The sequence below is a fragment of the Aspergillus vadensis genome, assembly GCF_003184925.1.
Source record: "Aspergillus vadensis CBS 113365 unplaced genomic scaffold BO88scaffold_11, whole genome shotgun sequence".
Classification (NCBI taxonomy): domain Eukaryota; kingdom Fungi; phylum Ascomycota; class Eurotiomycetes; order Eurotiales; family Aspergillaceae; genus Aspergillus; species Aspergillus vadensis.
In genome coordinates this window covers 511,955-534,608 of record NW_020292049.1, presented here as the reverse complement: position 1 = coordinate 534,608, position 22,654 = coordinate 511,955, and the positions used below count along the sequence as shown (strand labels likewise).

Below are 22,654 nucleotides of genomic sequence, written 5' to 3'. Positions count from 1 at the left end.
TATACTATCTGGCCGCCTCTGATCAACAGTGAATACAAGTACCAACATTCACGTTCGGGCACTAACATCTCACTGATCGACTGACATTGTGTTTAACCATACGTGGGCTCATCTGCGTCATTGTTCCTGTTGATTCTCACATTATCGCTCATATTGTTGTCTCGTCGATGGTATAAGTGCGGTGTGGCAGTGCGCGCATCCTTTCCCTCTTCCTCCTCCTTCTCCTCCGCTCTCCATATATGGTGCGCAGCTCTGCCATTCGCCATGGTCACATCTGAAATGGTCAGAAATCTGGACTGCATCCCTTATGATGTATTCTACCAAGTGGCCTCTACCCTCGACTGTCACGACCTCATTCATCTTAGCCGCGTTAACCGAGCATTAAATCATTTGGTGCAAAATGAATCAATTGCGCGTAAAACGATCCAAGTAAGTGGCACCGCAGTGTTTGCGAATCGGGGTTTGTACTGACTGTTCTAGAATGATTTACTGCACACAAAAGAAGGACAAGAGGCAGACCAGGCCAAGACTGGGTATCGCAGAGCTCTTGGGCGCCTATTCGACATCAAGGAATCTGTTGCAACGGCACAGCCGTATTCAGCTTCCATTCTGGCTTATGCGAGCTCCTTCATCTACAGTGAAGGCTGTCTCAGCTACATCTACAATGATGAAATCCGCGTCCTAGATGTGCACGGTGCCAGGCAAGTTGAGCAGGTGCTGAACATCCACAATGTTCTATCCCGGGCCATCCAAGGGTGCAATCCACAGACAGATACGTTCCAGGTCTGCCTCATGTACTACAGTAACTGGGTTCTGGCATTCACAGTGGAGTTTGTAGACAGGCCCGAAGCTTGGCTTCTGGTAGTGGACATGCGCCGCAAAGTGAACAACAAGAAATGTGGTCGGCTACGTCTCCTGACAAGGCTCCAACACACACGACGATTGTTCGTTCGACACAATGGCTCCTATCTATACTATGGGACGCACACCGCAGTGGGTGATCGTGGCTATTCACAATGGGCGATTCATTGTGCGGATCTCAAGATAAGCCAGCACCTGACGGAGAAGCCAACCGTGCTGGAAAACTTCGCCGGCAGCGAGATTGGTCAGACCGTATGCTTTGAAGTTCATCAGGACCACCTCTACGCCGTGTCTACACTTGTGGACTTTGAAGCGGAGGAGGTCGATTGGACTTCGTACTACGTGTGGCTTTGCATTCCCCCCAAATCTAACGCTGCCAAACGATTCATCACGCCCAACCGTACTTGGCGTCGTCAGCATCGTGAAGGCCCGATCAATGACACCTGGTCAGATCTCACGCTGCGCCAGGACGAGGCAACCAAGCGACTGATGATTCTCGAATGCCGCCGGGAATGGCGCGATGGTAGGAGTGAAAATGCACGCACATATTACATGCAGCCTTTGCCGTCCCCAGCCGAAGCCACTCAGAATAAACAGCAAGGCTTGGATTCCACACCCAACGCAACGCCCGTCACCCTCCCTGACGAACCTCTCACCAGAACCCTCGACTCCACCAGCAAACCCAATTACGAACCCCCGCGTAAGCGTCTACGCCGACATTTCCACCAGGAATACGCACACGGCGCGGAACCGGCCCAACGACATGACTACATTCTTGCCAAAACCAAATTCCGCAGCTACAACCTCTCCGCTTCGACGTTTGTCGATCTGGTCAATGACCCCTCCCCGGACACGCCCGGCAGCTTCATCCCGCATGACCGACTCCGTGTGCGCACGGTATCACGCAAACGCAAATGTCCCATTGACGAGAACGGGGACGAAGGCGAACCCGGCCTGCTCTTCCGTCCCGAACTCAGCGATGCAGATGGCCAGCCGATTGAGCACAGTGAAGAACGCTACGCCTCACGCGGGGTCCGTCTGTGGCCCCCCGACAACGCCCCGCGGGAATTAACTCAGCTGCTCTGCCCATCGAAGCGCTGTGGCCCCGTTCAGGCAGCCGCCGACGAACGGTCCCTCGTGTACTCGGTCGATCAGGAAGGCCTGGAAGGGACCGGACATCAGGCGATCGTGCTGATCAATTTCGACCCATCGCTACGCCTGCCCGGCTTACAGAGCATGAAACTCACCCGTGGTGGAGCAGGTGCCCTGCCAACGGACGAGCGCGATGCCCCAGTGGCTATGGAGCGACCGTCCATCGGAGATATCGGACGCGAACGAGTGGGCGTTCACACATGTATCGGCAGTCGAAAGGCGAACCAGCCGGTGCCATCTGTCCGTGAGGAACAGGCCCTGTATCTTTCTATTCGACGGGGATATTGGCTTCGGTAGGGGGTGTGATGAGTTTGAGTTGAGTTGCACTGCCCTGGCACCGGACGAGGCTGTGCAAGGGTATTATTTTTTATTACCGGTACGTGCCTAGTTAGCTAGCAAGCGGGTTTTACTCTTGTCTGAGACAGGGGTGGAAACACACGCACCACCACCATCACCAAACATAACCATAATATCCTAGAATAGATGATCTAAATGATAATGAATGAAAAAATTACTATAAACTCACTAGTGTCGTGTGCGTGCGCGTATGTCATGATTATTCTTATTCTTCTCTCACATTGTAGAGGTGGTTGGGGTCGTGTGTGCCGGGTGAGCTGATCGGATCGGATCGTCAGCTGTCAGCTTACTGACTTCTTACTTGACTTGTCTTATTCTGACCACTTGGCTAGAACTAGTAGAGTCGTGGCATGCAATTGATTCAATTCGTGCATTCGTCTAATTTCCTTGGCTGGCTAGAAGGGAAAAAGACAAAATAAGAAGAAAGTCCCGACAAAGATACCTACCTGCAGGAAGGATCCGAGTTCGAACAGACAGACAGACAACACAACCGAAAGGATTCAAGGCCCTTTGACCAATTTACACCTTGCACCTGTTAGTTATGAGGGACCGTTATCCATACCATTTAGGGTAAGGTAAGCAAGCACTTATCTATACCATACCACTTCAGGTAAGCTGTACGTTGAACGAATGGGGATAAGGTATTAAGTACCGGTGGGGGGTGGGTTCAAAACGGTCTGTCTCAGGATTCTTATGGGGTCAATTTGGATGGATCTATCTAATATCTATTCGATCCTAGTGCATGTTGTCTACTACGTAGTACTATAGTAGTTCGTCATTTACCGACGGTAAAGATCATGTTACAGATATAGTAGTAGATAGATGGGTTCAGACTTGTGGATTTGTCATTTAGCTTACTTTCCTGCGGAATTCTGTCCGTTGCATATTTGTTAATCAAATGGAGTTCTCGGCATGTTGACTCGTATGTCTGACTGACTCGTATGCGTCAGGTGATTGGGGCTCGTTTCTACTTTCTGCTGGGGGTGCTGACTTTCTTCCTTCTTGGCTTTGGGCCGTTGTGATTATTATCGTTCTTGGAGTGACTTCTCATAATTTGGACCTGGGGACTGACTCGCTGATACACTTGAGTGATGTCTCCATTGCGTGAAAGAGTACTAATGAGGATGTGCCTTGTTGCAGTCTGCTAGCAATCTATACCTTTTCCTTTCCCACTGAACTCCATACCTCCTGTCTCCTAGCATTTATCATCAGGGAAGACTGTAAATCAATCACTCCCCAACCAACCCCCTAAGCTGGGGAAACCGCTGCTCCAACTCATTTGACCGTGCTTTCCATTTAGGATATTCTTTGGTACCAACGCGACTAGCGCGCCACATATACGCAATTCCAGATCCCATACCAAAAGCACAGGACCCCACGAACGCAATTGGGAACACGGCAGGGAACGCTCCCAATAAGAGAGCAGATCCAGCACCGCCAGCCCATGATGCCACGCCAGCAGTCCAGCTTGACAGGAATATTCTCCCGTGCAATTGTTCAAGGGCAAACTCGAGGGTCTGTAGACGAGACGCGCACACGAAAAGCAGCAGTCGTCGCAGGATGTCCTTTTCATCAGGGTCTGGCAGAATTATACATGCAAGTCGGATGGTGAAATCGGAACAGTTCCACCAGATCGGGTCATATCTTCCCCATGCTACCCGCAGTGGTTTATAGACTGATCGCTCCGTTTTGATTAGCTCTGATAGGTGGCCTGAAGGCCAGAGGGGCGGGATGTTGACTTACACGACTCGATTATTGCTTCGTTGTCGTAAGTGACCAACCCGATCTCGACGATTCCATCTATGCTCCGGACCTTTTCCTCCCCCCAGCAGACACCACCACCTTCCTCGTCAGTTACGTTGGGACCGACGAGCTCGAAGAATGATCCATGTTGGAATTTTTGCAGCAGGTCCGTTGTTCCATCCATCCAAACCGCCTCTGGCACCAAGCAAACGGCAAAATGACGCATGAATCCGGGTGGTTCTGGAAGTGACCCATTTTCGCTTCTGTTCCGGTACATTCTGGGAGAGTCACTATCAATCCCTATGGCTTCCTTGATTGCCTTGTAGGACCTGCCCGATTTTACTGTCACAACGAGGACGACACGTTTGCACCAAGCATCTGTGAGAATGAGAATCGTGTTATCATATCGAGGTCAGAAGAACATACTTCGCGCCTGTCCATCATGATCGTGGCTGGTTCGTTGCTCGCAGGTAAACCATTGCTTGATAGCTATGAATGCAGCAACCACAAAGCCATAGAGTTCCAAGGCGGCTTCCTGGACCTCTTTCATGACAGCCACCACCAGTGGACGGACTTTTGCAGCAATTTCAACCGTCCGTGCTCTTATAGCTTCCCATTTGACTCTGAGAAGCGTCAGGATACGTCTCCAAGTGTCTGAGCGCTGAGAGACAAATTGCCAGCACAAGGCACAAGCCTTCCCTTTCAGCCATCGAAATGCCTGTACCGGAACGTTTCTGATTACTATCCATCCAACGATTATGGATAGAACAGCAGTAGACAAGAAGTTGAGGATGACCTTGACTCCGTCAAGCTTCACTGCGCCAGCCAAGAAGATCAGAAGGAGAATTTCAGGGCGTGTGTATATCCTGCTCATTTTCACTTTCTGGGTTGAACAACGACGGGTTTAGGGAGCAGGTATATCGAGTGCAACTGTCCGAGAAAGACCGAGCATGAGATGGAAAAGAAGAGGAGGATAGTAACACGCCTGCGGCATGAATGGGCTATATCCATGTGCTCACTGCAATGATCTAACTGATTGACATTTTTCAGTTGGCCTATCTCGACCACTCAGAGCCTCATCGCTTTCCTCTGAGAATCAAGCCTTCGCCACCATCTGTTCTTTTCTCGGTCTTGCCTTAACTCCGATATCCGGTCGGGGTTATTAAGTCGAGGCCATGTCGAATCATAAGATAGTAAGCATTGTTGGTCATTGAGCCTTAGGGCTCAGCGCCTACGAGCGTTTACCCAGCGACGCATCCTAGCCAATCAATCCGACATATGAGATGTAACAGACTAGTGTCATTGGCCATGAAATTCCCGTTGGGCTGTGTCTCAGCATATCGATAAAAGCCCTGTCAAGAGGATTCAGTTGGTTCGGTTGATCGATTGCTTGCTCGGTTGTTGACAGTCGTCGCTCAACCGGGCCTCAAATACGCCGATGTCTGTTATCCGGCAGCCTTCCATACCTCCAAATGTATTGTAAGTCTTATGATGCGCCTCACTTGTTATTGAGCCGTATTAATTCAATACCTCAGGTACCGTGTTGCCGGTTATCAGCTGGCTGTATACCTTTTGCTCATCGTACTAATTCCTGCCACCCGCAAAGCAGTGAAACGCCACATCAGCACAGGCGTCTCCATACACAACCAAAGTAATTGTTTCAATGAATAACACAAAAAATGCTTTCTTACCAAATTCCAACTTATATCTTACACTGCAATACGGTAGTGGTTATCTCAGGACTTGGAATTTTCTTCCGGTCATTCCGGCCTTGTGGAGTATAGAATGCAACATACACTGCTGCGGCTGGACGATACGGGCAAGTTGGTTTATATTATTCTATTTTTTTTTCTTTACTTCATTTTTTTGTGATTTAGCATTTAATAATTACCCCGTGTTTTCTTAATTATTTTTTTTCTGTCTAATCATTAATATTGTTATTTACTTAAATACAATGGCTCAGGTGTTTTGACTTTATCTTCTTCAATAACCCAAACGATTATGAAAAATACTAAGAAGGGGGAAAGTTTTATTCACGTATAACAACAATGCAGCCTATTCTACAACTACACTTATTGGAGCTAAACGGAGCAGGTAGTAGTATAGATTCGGTGTGTGTGTGAAACATACTGATACTATTGCTAAAGAAGCAAAGACATATATCAAGATAGCTAGCACGTAAGTGACAGGGTTTGGTCATAATCACAAACTTCCTATCCACACACCACCCCCCTTTCGAGGATTGATTGATCACCGTGTTGATACATCAATTCCCTATTGAAGCTTGCTTGTAGCATATTCAAGATTTATAACAATCAACCTAGTTCCCTTATTATCCAAAAAACATCACCATATCAACCCACACGGATAGACCTTCCCAGAGAGAAAACGAATCACAGCACAATGAATTGTCGAAAAAAGTAGACTTCAACCAATCTTTATCTCTGTAAGAAAGCCCATAGCACATCAAATACCAAGAATCTCATTTCCTAGGCACGATGCACCATGGGTTTCCATTCCCACACCCACACCCACACACAACCCTCTCTCTACTGCAGGGTTACATATCCTGCAATCACCCAAGGAATTGTCTCAGAGAAATATAGAATAAAATTTTTCATCAGAGTATAAGATGTTGGACGTTTCGGCGAACTCGTGCATGATAGGGTCGAGGTCGTTGATTGTCGTAAAACCTCGACGTTCAGCAAAGAGGGGACGGCCAGCTCTGGTAGAGAGAAGGGCGACCGGCACCGGAGAAGAAGAAGTTTATCGTTCTGTGGCTGCCACCGGTGTTGCTATCCGTCAGGTTGATCCTCGTCGAATTCCATGTCGTCGTCGACGCGGCTCGGTGTGGTAGGGCGACGAGGTGGAGTGACATTTGCGTCGTCGGACTCGCTAGCGGTGTCATCTGCATCGCTTTCGTTAGCAGTGTCGGTGCGAGAAGGTGGAGCGACATCTGTAACGTCGGTCCCGTTAGTGATGTCGTTCGCATAGTCGGTCTTGTTCGCGGTGTCGTTGGCGTATCGAGAGCCTTGACAGGAAGTCGATGCTTCTTAGCTAAGGAAATAGCATGTAAAAGAGGGATATTTCCGAAAAGAGAGTGAGAAGCTGCACGGCTTTGCTTACACCTGCTGCAGCCCAGGTATATCCCTCTCTTGTTAGATGCTCCCAATTGTATAGCTCAGACCACCGTCCATCTCTGCCCTGGTAAATTCTTCGAAGGTCTTGGTCAAACCGAAATTGTTCCCAAGTGGAACAGTCAGCTTCAAATTCCATCTGTTCTCTGACTCTTGCCTATGCTAGGAGGTTTGTCGTCTAGCCAGTAAGCAAGTTTGCTGCGTGTTCGATCTCGGCAAACTTGGGTGCTTGTGAAGGTAGGTTCGTCCCAGGGTGCGAGATGTTGTATAAGTAGCCGGTCACTTTTTGGAAGCAGGCCGCGACAGTGTCTTCCCTTCTCTCCTTCTTCGTTTGTATCCTCTGGTTTTTCTTCTTATGGAAGAATTGCAGAGATTAATCGAGGAACTGTATGCTGCTTTGTATTGTCTTTCCGCTTCCGGTGTGGGTAGAGCCCGTCCCGTGAGCCAAAAACAGGTATAATATCGACAATCATATGGTATGTGGCATGGTCATGCGCTTTGGAGTAATATGATTCTGCGATGTGAGAGCCGGTCAAATGTGTCTTGTTTGGTGCATCTAGACTAGATTCTGAGCCACCAGGCTCAGGTGCGCATCCCTTATCAGCTTGACCCCCTGGGGGCCAGCACACTGCGATTGGAAATGAGAAGAGCTATGGTATCGGATTCATATTGCCTAGGATTATTATATTGCGTTAGTTCGTTGTGAGGACACTGTGAACAGGCAGGGGTAGTACTAACCTTCTCCAAATTGGTTGGAGCCACTGGCACCTCTTCTAGACTGGGGAAACCGAAGCCGAAAGTTTCCACGTGAACAGATGCCCATTGTATAGTATATATGACATAGTGTCCATGTTCTGTGAAGTGTACAGAGCGATCTTATACGATGTATATAGGCAGCGCTTGATTCCAGATTGCTGTCCCTCGAAGACCTTTTCAGCGCTCTTCCAGGTTTATCCGGCCAAGGCAGGTTTGGACCAGCGAAATGCGATTATTACTTCTTGATATGGACAACCCATGCCACTTCTTCCTGATTGTACATACCATGCCTGTGCCAGCCGTTTTTGTCGCTAATTTGCCGGACTAGGGATATTTACCTTGGTAAGTACGCACCACATTGGGAATAATTTCGCAAGGACAAATCCTTCTTCTTCTCTTCTTCGGCGCTTTGGCAATTTTCTGGGGCCTGAGTCTCATAAGAGTAGAAGCCTTGATCCGTCATCTTCATCCCACTGTCACGCAAGAAGGTTATCATATCTCAGTTGTTCTGGAGACTGGGCTTTTGACTTCCATAATGGCCATGGAATGCTAATTCTTGGACATCCACAGCAGACCTACTAGATAAGTAGTTGTTCGGTATGAAGTCGACGTTATCTTCAACTGAAGAAGGCGAGGCCGCACCCATCATTGCTGCTGGAAAAGAGTAATCCAGACAGCATTTATAGTGGATGTGAATTTTTCACCATTGTATATGTTTTCGCGATGTTCGTGTCTTTTTAGGCTGAAGCCGGGAATGTAATTGAAACTGACGGTTGTCAGAGGTACTAGCGGCCTGGGTCAAGCAAAGCCCAATCGGCTGCCGTAGTTGGCACCCATCTTGGGTACCGTTCTTGTGTTGACGATGCAATTTTAGTATCTGCTTTGTTAATGACGTTGCATATTCTTTTTCGGAGCTCTTTGTTTTGTCGCCATCTGTGTCCCTCTAGGCTGCTTCAAGAAACGTGCTACATGCAGCGGGCGGAGCCAGACCCCAAAGAACCACGATCGGCTGCCGTAGATGATACCCTTCTCTTTGTATCTTTCTATGGTGGTACCGACGATGGCAGGTATGAATCGACTAAGAGTGCTGCATCTCTTTCTGTTGAGAAGTCTTTTAAGGTCTCTCAACATCACCGTGTCTCTCTAGGCGGAAGCCAGAGACGTATGTATACTCGACGGGTGTTAGATGTTCTCGCAAAGCTGAGCCAGAGATTGAAACCGCAATCGGCTGCCGCAGATGGCACCTCTCTTTTCTTCCGTGTCTTCAATAAATGATACAGATCAAAAAATTGGGTCTGGATTTATAAGTGCTGCGTCTCTTTTGTTGAGAACTTCCTTGTGCTTTCTCAACGTCTGCGTTCCTCTAGACTGAAGCTAGGCATCGGTATAGATTTGACGGATCTCAGATGCACTAGCGGCTTGGGTCAAGCAGCCCCAATCGGCTACTCCAGATGTCATCCCTTTTTCATCTGTATGTTTTATGATGAGACAACGTTATTCCGGTTGTCTTCTGCAGCACCTCTTTCGTTAAGAGCTCTGTTGTGAAGCCAGAGATGGGCTATATATTTCTAACAGGTGTCAGAAGCAATGAGCTAAGTCCGACAAACCAACCGACCACAATCGGCTGCCCTAGATGGCACCCTTTGTCATCTGCACCTTTCTATGATGAGACAACGATGGACCTGGTCATCCCGAAAGTATCGTGTGTCCCTTTGCCGAGAGTGCTTTCGTGCTGGGGAATCTGGATAGTGTTAGATTGATGCTATCTCATAAGCTATAATGATAGAATGGAGTGTGAAGAAGTAGAAGAAGGAATATCGACATACCATAAATGATCCAGCCCGCCGCTGTTTAACTTCCTCGCTGCCGGATTCGCTGGCCTCTTTTCGAGCCTATATACCTAGTATGAAGCAGGATATGCTATTGCCTGCAACCGGCAAGGGTCCGTAGTACAGCTTGAATATGTTTTGAACGTGTTGCTAAGTAGACCAAAAGATATATGGATGGCCAGTGAGCAGATGGGCTGACTCGAATGTTTCAACGAATAGTATTAGAAGATATAATCATTAAGCCTGATGCTGTATTATAGTTCATAGCATAATATAATGTACTTAGTAAGTATAGTAGTAATAATAGTAGCTGCTTGGCCATAGGAAGAAGAGAAGGAAAGAAGAGGGTAAACACCAGGTTTATATATTGCTTCTCACGTGAGCCATCATTCAATGCTTCTTCGTGAATATAGCACCATGTTGATACCCTATCTTAAGCGAAGTGCACAATTTGCAGTAATTTGAGAAGAGTGATATACAATATTCAATCTCCTAAGGGAAGTGACGGGTTCACTGTACAATATTTCAGATGCACCCGTGAATTTGGTTGCTACTATATTGCCGGATTCACGTGTCTCCAGGCCAGTGTGATTCGCCACCCATGCTGGTGAATTCAGGAAGCAATGGCAAGCGAAGCTATACAAACCCTAACGCACTGCAATATTACAATAAGAATATATGTAATTCTTGAAATTTGGTGTGAAAAAGAAATGGGCTATTTGCATTGCCAGCGAAGAGTTGTAGCATCCACTTTGGAAATATCCTCTAGGCGTTCAAAACGGGAACGAAAAGCCAATCCGGATGTAGTCAAGCAAAAATGCAACCAAAGTGCCAGGAAATAGGCAGTTCCCTCGAAATCATTTACGACTATTATCAGATAGTAATAGTGAAGGGCAAAAAAGAAAAAGAAAAGGTCGTGCCCGGGATCGAACCGGGATTGCTGGAATCAGAATCCAGAGTGATAACCATTACACTACACAACCGAAGTTGATGTCTGGGCAACTACTTTAGCCAATATATTCATTTGTGGTACTAAGCTAGCTGTCTGTTTGGCATTGGCTACAGCGACATGATCCAACTGCAGAATGTAGGTCAGACTCTCTCTTGGATCCCTCTCCCCTACCATGATTCAATTGACCCACTTTCTCGCTCTCCTTGATCCTCCTCAACTCCTCAAAAATCCCATGATAGGTGAAGTTAAACTTTTGGAATCGATAAATTTCCTTCGCTGAGTGCCTCGCCATAGCGTGCGATGTATTCAACTGAATCTGCGACGCCCGGGGCCTGCATACACGATCAAAGTCCTCTAGGATAGTAGGAACATTCTCCCTTGTGACATGGTCTCCAAGGAAAAGCCGAAATCCCTCTGCATCTTCAATAGCCTGGCACCCTCCCTGTCCCTGATGGGGCGTCATGGCGTGCGCAGCATCGCCGATGAGGACCGTTCGTCCTCGAATATACGTGGGTAAGGGGTCCTGCATGCGGAGTTGCCAGAGCTTTATGTTCTCGGCTGCACTGTAGTCATGACCTACATGTTAGCGTACAAAATGTTAAGTATCAAAGAAAGAGGCAGAATACCGGAAATACTCGAGTACCCAGTCCGGAAAGTCCGTAAACAGCGAGATCATCTCATCTCTGTCACCTGGCGCAGACCACGAGTCAGATGACGCTGGGGTCTTGAGCATATTGTCTGGTGCGAGCACAGCGAAGTTGAGGATCTCGTAGTTCCGACACGGGTACATGATCACTCGCCGCTCCGTAGGATCGAGGGCGTATACACCCAACAAAGTGCCTAATTTACTTGGGTCCATTATCTCGGGTACTTCTCCATTGTGCAACTCGATGACCTTCTCCCGGGACATCGTGAACCGGAATGCAGAGGAGCCCGATGGCTGAGCGGTGATGTATGCGTCGTCGTTGACGACGGGGCCGCGCATGATGGATCGGATGCCGTCCGCGGCTGTTCATTGTTAGTATCGCAACAGGAAAGGGAGCATAGAACGGACCAACAACAAGATCCGCCTCTACCACCTCCCCATCCTCCAATATCAATTTCCCCTCATCAACATCCCCATCTACAACCCTCGCCCCAAAACGCACTGTCGCCGGTTCACCACTCAACCCCAACTCTTCCGACGGCGCTGTAGCTAACCGCAAAAGCTCATCTCGCAGATCTACCCGATGATGAAACAACCAGTCTGTCCCGAACTCCTGGACGTAATCATGGATGGATTCCCGCGTGAGCTCGCCTTGCTTGTTGTACGACAGTACCCGAGTCACTGGGATGGAGCACGCGCGGCGACGATCAAAGTCAACACTGTTGAGGATGTGCACGGCATTGGGGCCGAGGTTGATGGCGGCGCCGGCTTCGGCTTTGGCGGTTTCGCGCTCGTAGATGGTCACGGTATGTTGCTCGCGGAGGATGCGGGCGGCGAGACAGCCGGCGAGGCCGCTGCCGATTATGGCGACATTCAGGCTGTGTGGTGTCATTATTGGGTGATTTGTTGGAGTGAGGGATGGTTTGGGAGTGAGTACGGGATGGAGGGGATAGTTGAAGACAGGGATGGAAGGTGAGGTCATGGGACGGTTCGGTTGGTGATGCATGCCCTTGCGGGTGTGTCTTGCATCTGAATGATCAGGGGGGGTAGGGGAAAGATGCAAGGGTCTGTGAGGAACTTTGTTAGATAATGAATAGTGATTCGTTGGATGCAAGTAATCGTTCGGGTATACTTCTAATGAGAAAGTCTGCTAATTGGTAAAAGTCCCACCCTCATTACCCCAAATCCAGCTCAGGTATACATTAACAATAAGAGTATCAACAGGATATACTATAGATAACGCCAGCGCCATCGCCCAAATCAAATACTAAATCCAGATCATATCTCGTAAGCTCCCCTCTTCATCAAAGCCTTCAAGACACCGACCACTTCATTCCTCTTCTCCTCTTTCCCCAGCATCTCCAATGCCCTTCGCCCCAACGATGCCCCATCACTGCCACTATCCGCTTTATCCTCACCAACTGTAAACGTCTCCCCGCTATCAGTAGTCATGTTTAGCCCCGCGAAGACATTGGTCCCATTGGGATGCAAGATGCCGCTTAGGGTGTTGCTGATCAGCGACCCTAGCGGCACTTTAGCCGTCATGGTCAAGTTCTTCATGACCTCCGTGTAGTACGGGACCTGAACGCCCTCGTACTCGACGTTCGCACCGACGGTCGTCAGACTCAAGTAGCCTTCTTTGATGGAGTCGCTTTGTTCACTTAGTATAGGGCCGATGTTTTCGATGAGTTTGCCGAGATCCAATATCCCTCGTACAGGTGTGGAGTGGTTGCCTGGTCTAAGTACGAGGTTGTTGAGAGTGCAATTTCCAAGGGTGAGGTTGCCGCTGAGGAGATTCAATGTGGTGTTGCCCTGGTTTCGGTTAGGGTTGGCTGTAGTGCAAATATATAGATGGGAAAAAGAAAGAAGACTCACGATTTCAAGGGTCATCACGGAAGGGTTGGGAAGTGTGGCGTTGGCGATCAGATTGGTACCGTCGGATTCAGCAGGGAGAAGAAGTTTTGGATCGGATATGGAAAAGCCGGCAAAGGAGTTCAAGGCTGTCATATTGAAAAATGGAATTAGCAGTTGATAGGTGTATTGTCAGGAGTAGGAGGCGCACTGTTTTGCTTAATGTCCTTGTTCAAAGTAATCTTGGACTTCAGCTTCCCGATGTAAGCAGTGACGGGAGCCTTGACGGACAGTGGAGCATGAGGCTCGAAGACAACACTGCGAACATATTGTGTCCATTGGTAGACATCCAAGGGAGTGAATTGGTCATCAACGGTAAGGGTTGTGTTCCCATTGATTGTAGCGCCGTCCATGTACAGCTTTGCCCAGGTGTTGTTCTCCGGGAGAAAGCGATTGAAGAGGGAGAGCGTTAAGTTGTTCATGCGCACAGGGAAGCTAATGGGCAAGTCCAGGGCAGAATTGATGCTGAGCTGGATGGAATTGGGGCGTGGTTGGAGTACGTCGGCGCTAACGAGGACGAGAGTACCATTGTCCAGGACTCGCTGGGCAATGGCGGGAATAATCAAGCAAAAGCTGATGAATCGTCAGTTGTCGCCCAAAACAGGATGAAGGCAAACTAGAAAGAGGGAAAGCATACAAAATGGGCAGAAAAATTGCCAGGAAGATAATGCCCCAAAATGCATAGCAGCACCAGAACCGAGCCCAATGGCGACGCAGAGTCTGCGATCGCGTACGCTTTACCGGCTCCAACGAGATGGAATGGGCCGTCTCAACATGTTCGATTTCCAGGCCTTCAGTGGGCAGAGGACCACGATGGATACCCAGGGCGTACTTGGCCTCTTTGGAGGCGAGATAAGTTTTCTTCTCGTCCATGGTGATGTGGCCCTTGCTGCTGGGACGGTCGCCGGCGAAGAGGGGCGGGAACCGGGGTGCTTGATCTGATATACTAACGGCTGATAGTATGGAGTCATTGGCAAATCCACCGACTAGTTAAAAAACTTCGCTATCGTCGTGATTCTCGTATACACCTGCCGCCCTCGGAATGCAACCCTCAAGCCCCTGCCATCTCTCCGCAAGGATCGTCCCGGAACCCGTCGATCAGTGTAAGTGGGAAATTGCAGGCCCAATGATGACCCATGGATTGGGTTCACATGCGGCCTGGTCAGGGCGACGATCCGCCCGACTATTGAGAACCGCGGTTGAACGTTGTTTTTGGAGCCCGGTTTTGGTGGTCGCTTTTAGGGCATAGCTCGAATTTGGGTTGAAACGGGGGGTGATCCACTGCTTTCTGGGGACTTCGGACTCTTTGCCCGATGGGGATGCGGGGATGCTTATCCGCAGTCCTTTGCAAAGTAAATCCTTGGTCAACTGATACCCTGCTGTGAGAGGTTTGTTGGTCTATCAATTCGCAGGATCGATGATTGATATGCTTCCTCGCTTGCAGGCCGCGGATGTGCCTGTGCCCGTATATTCTCGTACCCCCTGCAAGCTGCTGCACCGGCATGTGCATCGAGCTGCTTTTATCAGCGGACGCCATTAACCATCAATTTGATTTAATCGCACCTGCCAGACCAAAGTAGTAAACCACGCAGCTACTGACTACCACCCATCCCCAAATCAAACAACAACTCACGCAAAATGGACGAAAAAGCCGCCGCCACAGCATCAGACCGCATCTCCCCGGTCTCCTCCCAAACCACCACTGTGACAACCAACCATCTCGAAGCCCTCGATAAGCTCGAAATCCTCCCTCAAATCCTCCAAGAAGGCATTCTCTTTGCCGGCTCCGGCGCCGCTCTCCTCCTCCAAGCGGCTTACCCCAACATCAAATCCGCCTTTGAGGAAGCCAACAAAACCAAGACCGAAACCATCACCCCAGCCAACACCAGCACCGACAACAACCTCGCCAACGACCTCAGCAACACCCTCCAAACTGCCCTCAGCTACATCGCCTGTCTCGTCTTTGGCACCAAAGAGGAGAAGAAACTCCTCCTCGACCTCCTCCAAAAAGACAACGCCCCTCTCCCCACCAAACTCCCCTGCGACCCCCACATCCAGCTCTGGCTCACAGCCACCCTCTACGCAACCGCTACCGACTTCTACCAGCGCATCTACGGCCGCGTTGACTACCGCACCGCCGAGAGAGCCTACATTGAATTTACTACGATCTTGTCCTGTCTCAATATCGCCAAGGACGTCTGGCCGCCCACTCGTCAGGCGTTCTGGACGTACTGGGATGACCAGATCGAGCGGTTGAATGTCAGCGGGGATGCGCATCTCTTCGCGAAGGATCTTCTGAATCGGACGGATTTCCCTCGCTGGGTTTCAACCGTGAAGCCTCTGCTAAGGGTCATTACGATTGAGATGCTCCCGCCTCGGATTCGCGAGGCGTATGGGCTCAAGTCGTCGGCTAAGACGAGGGGATTGTATCGTGGGACAATGGGGTTCTCGGTCGCCGTGTATCCGGCGCTGCCTGCGTCGATGAGGGGGTATCCCTTGAGGTATTATTTGGGGGAGTTGAAGGCGAAGTTGAATGCTTAGCTTGCTTTTCCTTTTCTTTGTTTCATTTAGTTATCTAGGATAGTTGGGGCTTTTTGCTATGGTTTGGGCTAGTACTTTGGAGTAATAGGAGCAATTAAAGCATTAATATCGTTATCATCATTCTCATTCACTGTACTATATCCTATGTACTACTGCTTGCATATCATGCAGTCTTCATAATAGCCGTCAATAACGCCGATACATCAGTTACCAACTATACCCCCTCCATTAGCATTACAACCTCTCACGTAGTATACTCTGAAAAAAGAATAGAAGCTTACCGGCAACGCATCCCCAATCAACTCACTCGTCTCATTAACAAACGACGTCGTCAACAGCAAATCTGCATTATCGATGATATTCTGCAACTTGTCGATATTGCTACTCGACAACAACTTTTGCAGATTCTGAGGCGTATCACCGCCCAGTAGCACTGCTGCCCCCTTGACGATCGTTTCCAGATTATCGACTGTGTCTTGACTGAGGAGTTCCTTCAGGTTGTCGATGAGGGATGGGAGATCAGATAGTATGCCTGTGGATTGGGGGCTTCGGGGTCCGACCGGGTTGGGGTTGGGATTGGCGAGGGTTAGGGAGATTGGAGCAAGGGTGGTGCTGAAGAGGAGGAGGTGTTTGAGATTCATTTTGATTTTTGGTGTTTGGTTTTGGATTTGATGGGTTAGAATTGAGATTGGATGGATTATGAATTGGTAGGGGGTATCAGGATAGTTACTGTTGTGTGTTTGATTATATGGACTGTCGCTTTATACTATTATAGGGGGGTTATTAGTAGTATTTCTGGGCTTGCTTATCGGGCCTAGAATTGAGTGAGACTGACTAGTACTATGTAGTACTAGTAGATAGTAGTTTTTCGAGATCCCTTGCCTTGGAAGAGGGAGGGAGGGAGAGCGGGCTTGTTGGCCACCATGCCAAATACTACCTCCGAGGATAATCGTGTTCCTAGTTATGGACAATCTGACCTACATGTGAACCGAGCAAGGAAAGGATAAGCTCTAGCGCTCTGATGTCTAGGAACTAGCGTATGCTACGCTACGCCACCGTTTAATATCAACACCCCGCATCTTAGGGCTCACTAAACTGTCGATCACCCCCGGCGTGGCCCAATAGCGGCGTGGTGCCTCCCGCAGGAGCAGGAACCAGTTAATCTATTTTACTGTGGCGGAGGGAAAGCGGGAGAGGGGAAACAGGAACATGGGGTTGTTCCTCGGACCGAATGGTACATGTGATTTTGCTTGTTCCATTTAGCGAATGCACGATGAATATGTGGTGTCTATCTTGCAGGATGAGGAGGAGGGGGATGAGATACTTTGATCCTGAGTGCTGGGTTGGGTACCGTGCGTCTAGATGCATGCATGCACCTCCTCTCGTCTCGTGTCGTGCTCGGAGATATGTCTGGATTGGGATAGTGTGGGATCTAGACTGGGATGTTCAGCGATTGTATTTGGGAAGATCTAATCTCATGTTCATCACCCAGTTCTTTGGTGGTAGCTAGCTTGTTGTTGGTGTGGTTGCGGTTCTGGCCGTTCTTGGCTTGTGCGCAAAGTGCCATGTTTCTTTCCCTTTCACCAATTTTGAAGTGCTACTGGCTCGATTAGTGCAATGGTGATTGTCAATGGGAAATTAGCTATGTTTGGAGCTAGATTGTTGTTGGAATAAGGATGTTTTAAGTACCTGGGTTGAGTGAAGGCTCTTTTTTTGGGCCTCGTGGTGGGTTCTCATTATTGGGTTCGGGCGGCTCTTGCTATACTTAGCAACGACGGTTCTCGAAGATGAACGAGATGTGCGGTTTCAGGGTGATCATTAGGCTGGTGAGACTAGATCATTCTGGATATGTTTTAGTCTTATCCTGAAGGGATTGATGGACGTGCATGGGGTGATCGATGTTATAAAGGGGAAATGCCCATATTTGGATGGCTTGAGGTCATTTTGTTGGTTTGGTGAAACAGCAATGGTGAGACGACTAGACAATTTTCTAGCAGTGATAATCCAGCCAAAGATAACGCTAAGAAAGATTTAACTCGCAGCAAAGTTTCCTTCTTGCGCTTCTGATTCTTGCGGTATTCTGCAGGCTGCAGCATCTCTAGAGAGCATCCGGTCGTGATTATTGCTCTCAACGAGAACCGACACGGCACAATAGGGACAAGGCTTTCCATAGGGGAGAATGGATAGGCAAATGATCTGCCTACTCCGTCCGTTCCCTCATCGATCATGAGTGCAGCCAGCGCTGGTCCACTACGAGATATTATTCGACCGCTCAAGTATCAGCTGTAAGAGTTACAACTAGAGACTGTAGCTCTCTAACAGACTGCTTGGACATAGAAACTACAAAACTTTCAACGTTGGTTTCCAGATCGTCTTACTGCAACAATGACATACACTTTGAATATGTGAGGGCCGTCCCAAAATAATTCATCTTCTCTTATCCAAGCTCTGTCGCAGGGGATTTAAATGTAATAGATCAAAAGCTCCCAGTAACAGAGTCTTTATCGGTATGCTGAAAATCTAGAAGAACCTGAACATAGCTGCAGGTAACCTTTACAGAGGCTAGAGGTATCGCATTTTTACATGGACATGTCACCATATTCCCGAGTTCATCTTGGTCTCACATATTTTAGAACAGAAAGTCCCGCCTGTCTTGCCATTTGATAGGCGCCATGATATGACATAGGGCAGTTTTTCTGCCGGTGGGTCATTGAAGGTTGAACCACTTCGTACTGTGCTGTCTTATTCGTAGCGTTTGTGTATACAGTGTAGTCCACTCCGAATCTGAAGTGGACAGAACACAAGAATGTAATTGTTCTCGCAACGAGGAACCCAGCATAACATTAACGGGCATACATACATTTGCCAATCGATCAATAGTATCAAATCAAGTGCCTTTGGATCTATAGTACCTATGCACGTGACCCCGTGGCATTTGGACCTGGCATCCAGACGCCTTTCATTACTGACGCGTCAAACCTCCTTCAGTTTTGGTATTACTCGCAGGCGCCCAGCACATCCCTAAATTGGCTGGGGTTTACAATGAAATAATGCTACGAGATGTCAGATAGACCCAAGCGCAAGGCCACTGATGATCCTCACAGTCCTTCTGTACGTGGTCACTTCAGGCCGCAACCAACGATAAGATGGTCAATCGAGCCCAATTCGATTGAATCATTCTTACGCGATAACAGTCGAGACCGCCTATATGTTCCTCCAATAGCCTGGACTTTGAGACATTTGCGGCTCTTGGGCTGCAGGTTCACTCTGCAGACAAGCAAGAGGAAGGAGCGCCCACACTCGCAAGTTGTGATATCGGATTCGCCCGTTCACGATCTCCGAAAACCGAATCTGCCTGCAGACCTCCGTCGTGCGATGCTGCAGTTTGGAGGGCGAAGGACGTCAGAGGTCAGGAAAACGGCTATCAAAGAAATAGTCGGCGCCTATGGTTTCTCCCGTCTCAGGTAGTTGACTTGGATGCCTGCTTCGACCGACCTTGCTAACAGCCACAGCTATGAATCTTTGTCTTTCTACTTCCGCCAGCAGCCTGTCGCGAGTGTTTGGACAGAGGGGGTATTCTCCCGCAAATCCACTGGTCCATCTCTCGCCTATGTCACATTCGATGGAATACAATCCCGTCGGAGCAAGTTCGTACACAACTCACCGGGAAAGGGATTCAACGAGCCCGTGTTTAGGACATGTGATAAAAAGCTGCGATCTCTTCAGCCAGAAAATACTGTCGAAGATCCATATATAATGGGAATCTTAGTCGCGCTTGCCCAAGAGCAGCGGCGACACAGACAGATAAATGAGCACGACGGGGAAGAAGCTGCCGAGTGCTCAATCATGCAACGTGACGATGGACACACAACCAACAGCACATCTTCTGGCACGCCACCTCCTTGCGGTACCGACCGAAGCCCTCATAACTGTGGCCAGTGTCTCAGGGTATGTAGCACATCACGCGAATACATCATCACAGCTTGCTGAAGAATCTGAAGGTCGCCGTCCTTGCCACTTCTGGGGTGAAAGACGAAGGTCTATACGTCTACACCGCTTCTATCTCTGTCGCGTTTCTTAGGAAGTTTGACGAACAGTGGCGCTCTTCACCGAGCCCTCCGGTTATGATAGAATACTATTCTATACCTCTTAGGTCTCCTACGAAGTCGCTGAACAAGCTGCACCGAGTACTCTGTGCTGAGTCGTGCCGCTTTTGTGTCCGCGATAGCCCACAAGCTCTTGGCTGAGCTAACGAAATCTGAAATAAGACCTGCTACCATTATAACAAGGAGCATGAAAGAAAGCGTTAACCCGCCAACGATACTTCCATATGCCCGTAAATCTCGGCTAAGGCCAAAAAACCCGAATTTGATCGCGGTTTCTCCGAGATAAGGTTTAACCATTGGTGCCTGTCCACCCTTGAATCATTGAAGAGCCCAGAATTCTCTTCAGAGACCCAAGCATGGTACGTGAAAGGAAATCTGTCGTGCTCGACATCTAGAATCCAGGCTCAACTTTGTTTGATAGTCAGGAGGGGCATCCGCTCTGCTTCTCTTCATGCTCTTTTGATAGCATCACAAGGGATAGTGTCATAAAGTCCGCTTATTGACGATTCACAAACTGCAAAAAGAGGTTGGGAACCCCGAGTCGGTAATTGGCGTTTTGACAGTAACATGACTCCAGTGACAGCCATATCTCAGAGCAAAATGTTTACTATTATACACACGAGTGGCCGAATCTTTGGTAGAAGGCTTGGGCGGACAGGGTTGTTCCAAGTCCCATATCCCTCTTACTGCAGTTGCTTTCCGTCTACGTGATAACCAGTATAAATCAAATATCATGGCTTCTAGTAAAAAGTTGTATAGGAATGCGTTGGAATACTTCCGAAGTTCGATAGAACCCAAAGTAATGGTAGATATGCAGTAGGAATAAACAACCTCGATATTATCAATATGTACAGCGAACGGTCATCATCATGCAACGCTCTATGGCAAGAATAAAAAAACGACTGGCAATTCCTACTTGTCAAGTGATACAATGGCACTCCGAAACTCCAGGTAACCAGTGATGACATTGACGAGCCAGGAATAAGGATATTATATAGCTATAGCATAATGCTAGTTCAGCTGGACGTAGTTTGCTGGGTACACAAGTTAGCAAGCTTGTTTTCAGGAATGACAGACGGTCATGCTTACCAGGAAATTGTCCCTCTCGTCCGTCAACACGGCCGCTCCACCACTCATTCTGGTTATCCGTTCGCTGGGTGATCTCGATGACATCACCAGCGGAGAAACTCAGATCGCCGTGCGCCTGGGCCTCATAGTCATATAGTGCCGTGACCGTTTCGACGGGAGCGGTGAATCGAGCGGGCTTAGGCTTCGGCGGCGGAGGGGCGGGCTTGCTCTTCGCAGCGGCGGTAAAGCTGCTGCCTGCAGTGGCAGAGTAAGGCGGCGGGGGGTTTTCGACAACATCGGGATCTCGCTGACGTGAGGCGTAACCACTCTTGCCCTCTTGCGCCAATTTGTCCTTGGGGGTAAGCTTCGAGCCGGGTTTGCGCCCGCCCGTGGCTTTGAAGTGGACGATGCTGAGTTCCTCGGCGCGCTCCTTGACGTCTCCGCGCTTGTTCTCGAACGCTTCCTCGATGTCCAGGTTCAGATCGAAGTAGCCGATATTGATGCCCTGCATTCGCTCGTGCAGTGTGTAGAAGACGTTCAGTTGCATGTAGTAGAAGGACTGGAACAGGGGACGGATGAATTCGGCCTCTAGGGCGAACAGCTTGGGCAACTCGTCCTTGAGCAGGTCATTGTAGTAGTTGTAGTCCTGGGTCGCTTGCTCCACATCATTTTCAGCCTTGTAAAGCGCCTTCTCATCCTTTAGCGACTTGTCCTTTTTATCTTGCAGCTTCTTGAGGGAGTTCTTGTGGCGGTCGTAGTCCAATTTCTTGTGGTCTCGCTTCACCGCGACTTTGCGGATCACCTTGATTACCTCCAATAGCTGCTGTGCAGGGCTGATGACGCGGGTGTCGATCATCTCTAACTCGGGCACCAGCGATTCTTGGAGGTCCCGCACAATCGCCTCGTATTCCTCACATGCCCGGATACCCTCCGGATTGCCCTCGATTGTATAGGAGCTAGGATCGGAAGCACGACCGGAGATGGGTTTGTAGAGTTCCGTCATCGCTTTGGAGAATCCGATCTGGTGGTTCAACATGCCTAAAAAAAAGGGTCAGTCAGCGAAAAGGAGGGGTAGCTGCGAGACGGGGGGATCCGTGTGTACCATTGATGGCATCGAAGTACTTCTTGGACTCATCGTGCAGCTTCTTGGTCTCCTTTTCGAGTTCTTGAAACCGCCGCTCAGCGTCCAAGTAGACAGGGTCCTTGGTATGCTCGCCAATATTGAACTTGGCCTTGAACTGTTGTGGAGCGCGGACAATGCTCTTCTGAAAGCCCTTCAAACTCATCTCTGATTGGCCGCAGGTCGCCCAACGCCCGCGGAAGGGTTCGGTTTAGGAGAACAGGAGAGTGGTGGTGGTAGGAAGTGGTGTAAAGGGGTCGGGAGACGGTCGCAAAGGCGTAGGAGCGTCGAGAAAGTTGAATAACCAAAGCAGATCAGACCAGGGATCTCGTGGTAGGCCAGAAGTGGGGAGGAAGTGCCTTTTGTTCACGGCAAAGGGACTAGTGAGGACTAAAGAATACTGGCTGCCGGTGACGGTTAGACTGCCATGGTTCGTGGCTGAGCTATGACATAATGCTCTGCCTGCTCACCGTGG

At 49.0% G+C, this 22,654-nt stretch overlaps 8 protein-coding genes and 1 non-coding gene across 9 annotated transcripts; 3 read left to right on the top strand and 6 right to left on the bottom strand.

Moving 5' to 3' along the window:
- The first annotated feature begins 116 nt into the window (after nucleotides 1-116).
- Nucleotides 117-2,516, top strand: fbx15 (F-box domain protein). Its single transcript, XM_025709714.1, has 2 exons — nucleotides 117-429; nucleotides 481-2,516. The coding sequence occupies exons 1-2, from the start codon at nucleotides 265-267 to the stop codon at nucleotides 2,308-2,310; spliced, it is 1,995 nt and encodes a 664-aa protein (XP_025562994.1). The 5' UTR covers nucleotides 117-264; the 3' UTR covers nucleotides 2,311-2,516.
- A 1,083-nt stretch (nucleotides 2,517-3,599) lies between these two features.
- BO88DRAFT_425548 (uncharacterized protein) lies at nucleotides 3,600-4,987 on the bottom strand (the record flags this gene model as incomplete). The annotated part of the gene is made up of 4 exons (XM_025708836.1): nucleotides 3,600-4,045; nucleotides 4,114-4,491; nucleotides 4,540-4,831; nucleotides 4,910-4,987. The coding sequence occupies 4 exons, from the start codon at nucleotides 4,985-4,987 to the stop codon at nucleotides 3,600-3,602; spliced, it is 1,194 nt and encodes a 397-aa protein (XP_025562993.1).
- Nucleotides 4,988-6,908: 1,921 nt separating this feature from the next.
- Nucleotides 6,909-12,389, bottom strand: BO88DRAFT_487969 (FAD binding domain protein; the record flags this gene model as incomplete). Its single annotated transcript, XM_025712589.1, has 4 exons — nucleotides 11,842-12,389; nucleotides 11,414-11,795; nucleotides 10,959-11,350; nucleotides 6,909-7,144 (listed from the first exon to the last, which is right to left on the bottom strand). Exons 1-4 carry the CDS (start codon nucleotides 12,323-12,325, stop codon nucleotides 6,909-6,911), a joined length of 1,494 nt encoding a protein of 497 aa, XP_025562992.1. The 5' UTR covers nucleotides 12,326-12,389.
- Nucleotides 10,747-10,818, bottom strand: BO88DRAFT_t149. The gene has a single exon. It is a non-coding gene; the product is annotated as a tRNA-Gln (tRNA).
- Nucleotides 12,390-12,711: 322 nt separating the features above from the next.
- BO88DRAFT_487968 (DUF3712 domain-containing protein) lies at nucleotides 12,712-14,217 on the bottom strand (the record flags this gene model as incomplete). The annotated part of the gene is made up of 4 exons (XM_025712588.1): nucleotides 12,712-13,245; nucleotides 13,309-13,433; nucleotides 13,496-13,917; nucleotides 13,982-14,217. The coding sequence occupies 4 exons, from the start codon at nucleotides 14,215-14,217 to the stop codon at nucleotides 12,712-12,714; spliced, it is 1,317 nt and encodes a 438-aa protein (XP_025562991.1).
- Nucleotides 14,218-14,982: 765 nt separating this feature from the next.
- Nucleotides 14,983-15,885, top strand: BO88DRAFT_487967 (oxygenase MpaB family protein; the record flags this gene model as incomplete). Its single annotated transcript, XM_025712587.1, has 1 exon — nucleotides 14,983-15,885. The coding sequence occupies one exon, from the start codon at nucleotides 14,983-14,985 to the stop codon at nucleotides 15,883-15,885; it is 903 nt and encodes a 300-aa protein (XP_025562990.1).
- Nucleotides 15,886-16,015: 130 nt separating this feature from the next.
- BO88DRAFT_404890 (uncharacterized protein) lies at nucleotides 16,016-16,744 on the bottom strand. Its single transcript, XM_025706739.1, has 2 exons — nucleotides 16,167-16,744; nucleotides 16,016-16,099 (listed from the first exon to the last, which is right to left on the bottom strand). The coding sequence occupies exons 1-2, from the start codon at nucleotides 16,524-16,526 to the stop codon at nucleotides 16,049-16,051; spliced, it is 411 nt and encodes a 136-aa protein (XP_025562989.1). The 5' UTR covers nucleotides 16,527-16,744; the 3' UTR covers nucleotides 16,016-16,048.
- Nucleotides 16,745-18,945: 2,201 nt separating this feature from the next.
- On the top strand, nucleotides 18,946-20,132 carry BO88DRAFT_415123 (uncharacterized protein; the record flags this gene model as incomplete). Its single annotated transcript, XM_025708197.1, has 3 exons — nucleotides 18,946-19,349; nucleotides 19,392-19,833; nucleotides 19,887-20,132. The coding sequence occupies 3 exons, from the start codon at nucleotides 18,946-18,948 to the stop codon at nucleotides 20,130-20,132; spliced, it is 1,092 nt and encodes a 363-aa protein (XP_025562988.1).
- Nucleotides 20,133-21,002: 870 nt separating this feature from the next.
- On the bottom strand, nucleotides 21,003-22,345 carry BO88DRAFT_415122 (amphiphysin; the record flags this gene model as incomplete). The annotated part of the gene is made up of 3 exons (XM_025708196.1): nucleotides 21,003-21,025; nucleotides 21,081-22,097; nucleotides 22,162-22,345. The coding sequence occupies 3 exons, from the start codon at nucleotides 22,343-22,345 to the stop codon at nucleotides 21,003-21,005; spliced, it is 1,224 nt and encodes a 407-aa protein (XP_025562987.1).
- Between the last annotated feature and the right edge of the window lie 309 nt (nucleotides 22,346-22,654).

What these genes read in the sequence shown, in the direction of transcription:
- fbx15 (XM_025709714.1), top strand. Translation starts at nt 265, where the DNA reads ATGGTCACATCTGAAATGGTCAGAAATCTGGACTGCATCCCTTATGAT. An exon ending in TTGCGCGTAAAACGATCCAA is followed by an intron (nt 430 to 480) that starts GTAAGTGGCACC and finishes TGACTGTTCTAG; the next exon opens with AATGATTTACTGCACACAAA.
- BO88DRAFT_404890 (XM_025706739.1), bottom strand. Translation starts at nt 16,526, where the DNA reads ATGAATCTCAAACACCTCCTCCTCTTCAGCACCACCCTTGCTCCAATC. An exon ending in TGATTGGGGATGCGTTGCCG is followed by an intron (nt 16,100 to 16,166) that starts GTAAGCTTCTAT and finishes GAGGGGGTATAG; the next exon opens with TTGGTAACTGATGTATCGGC.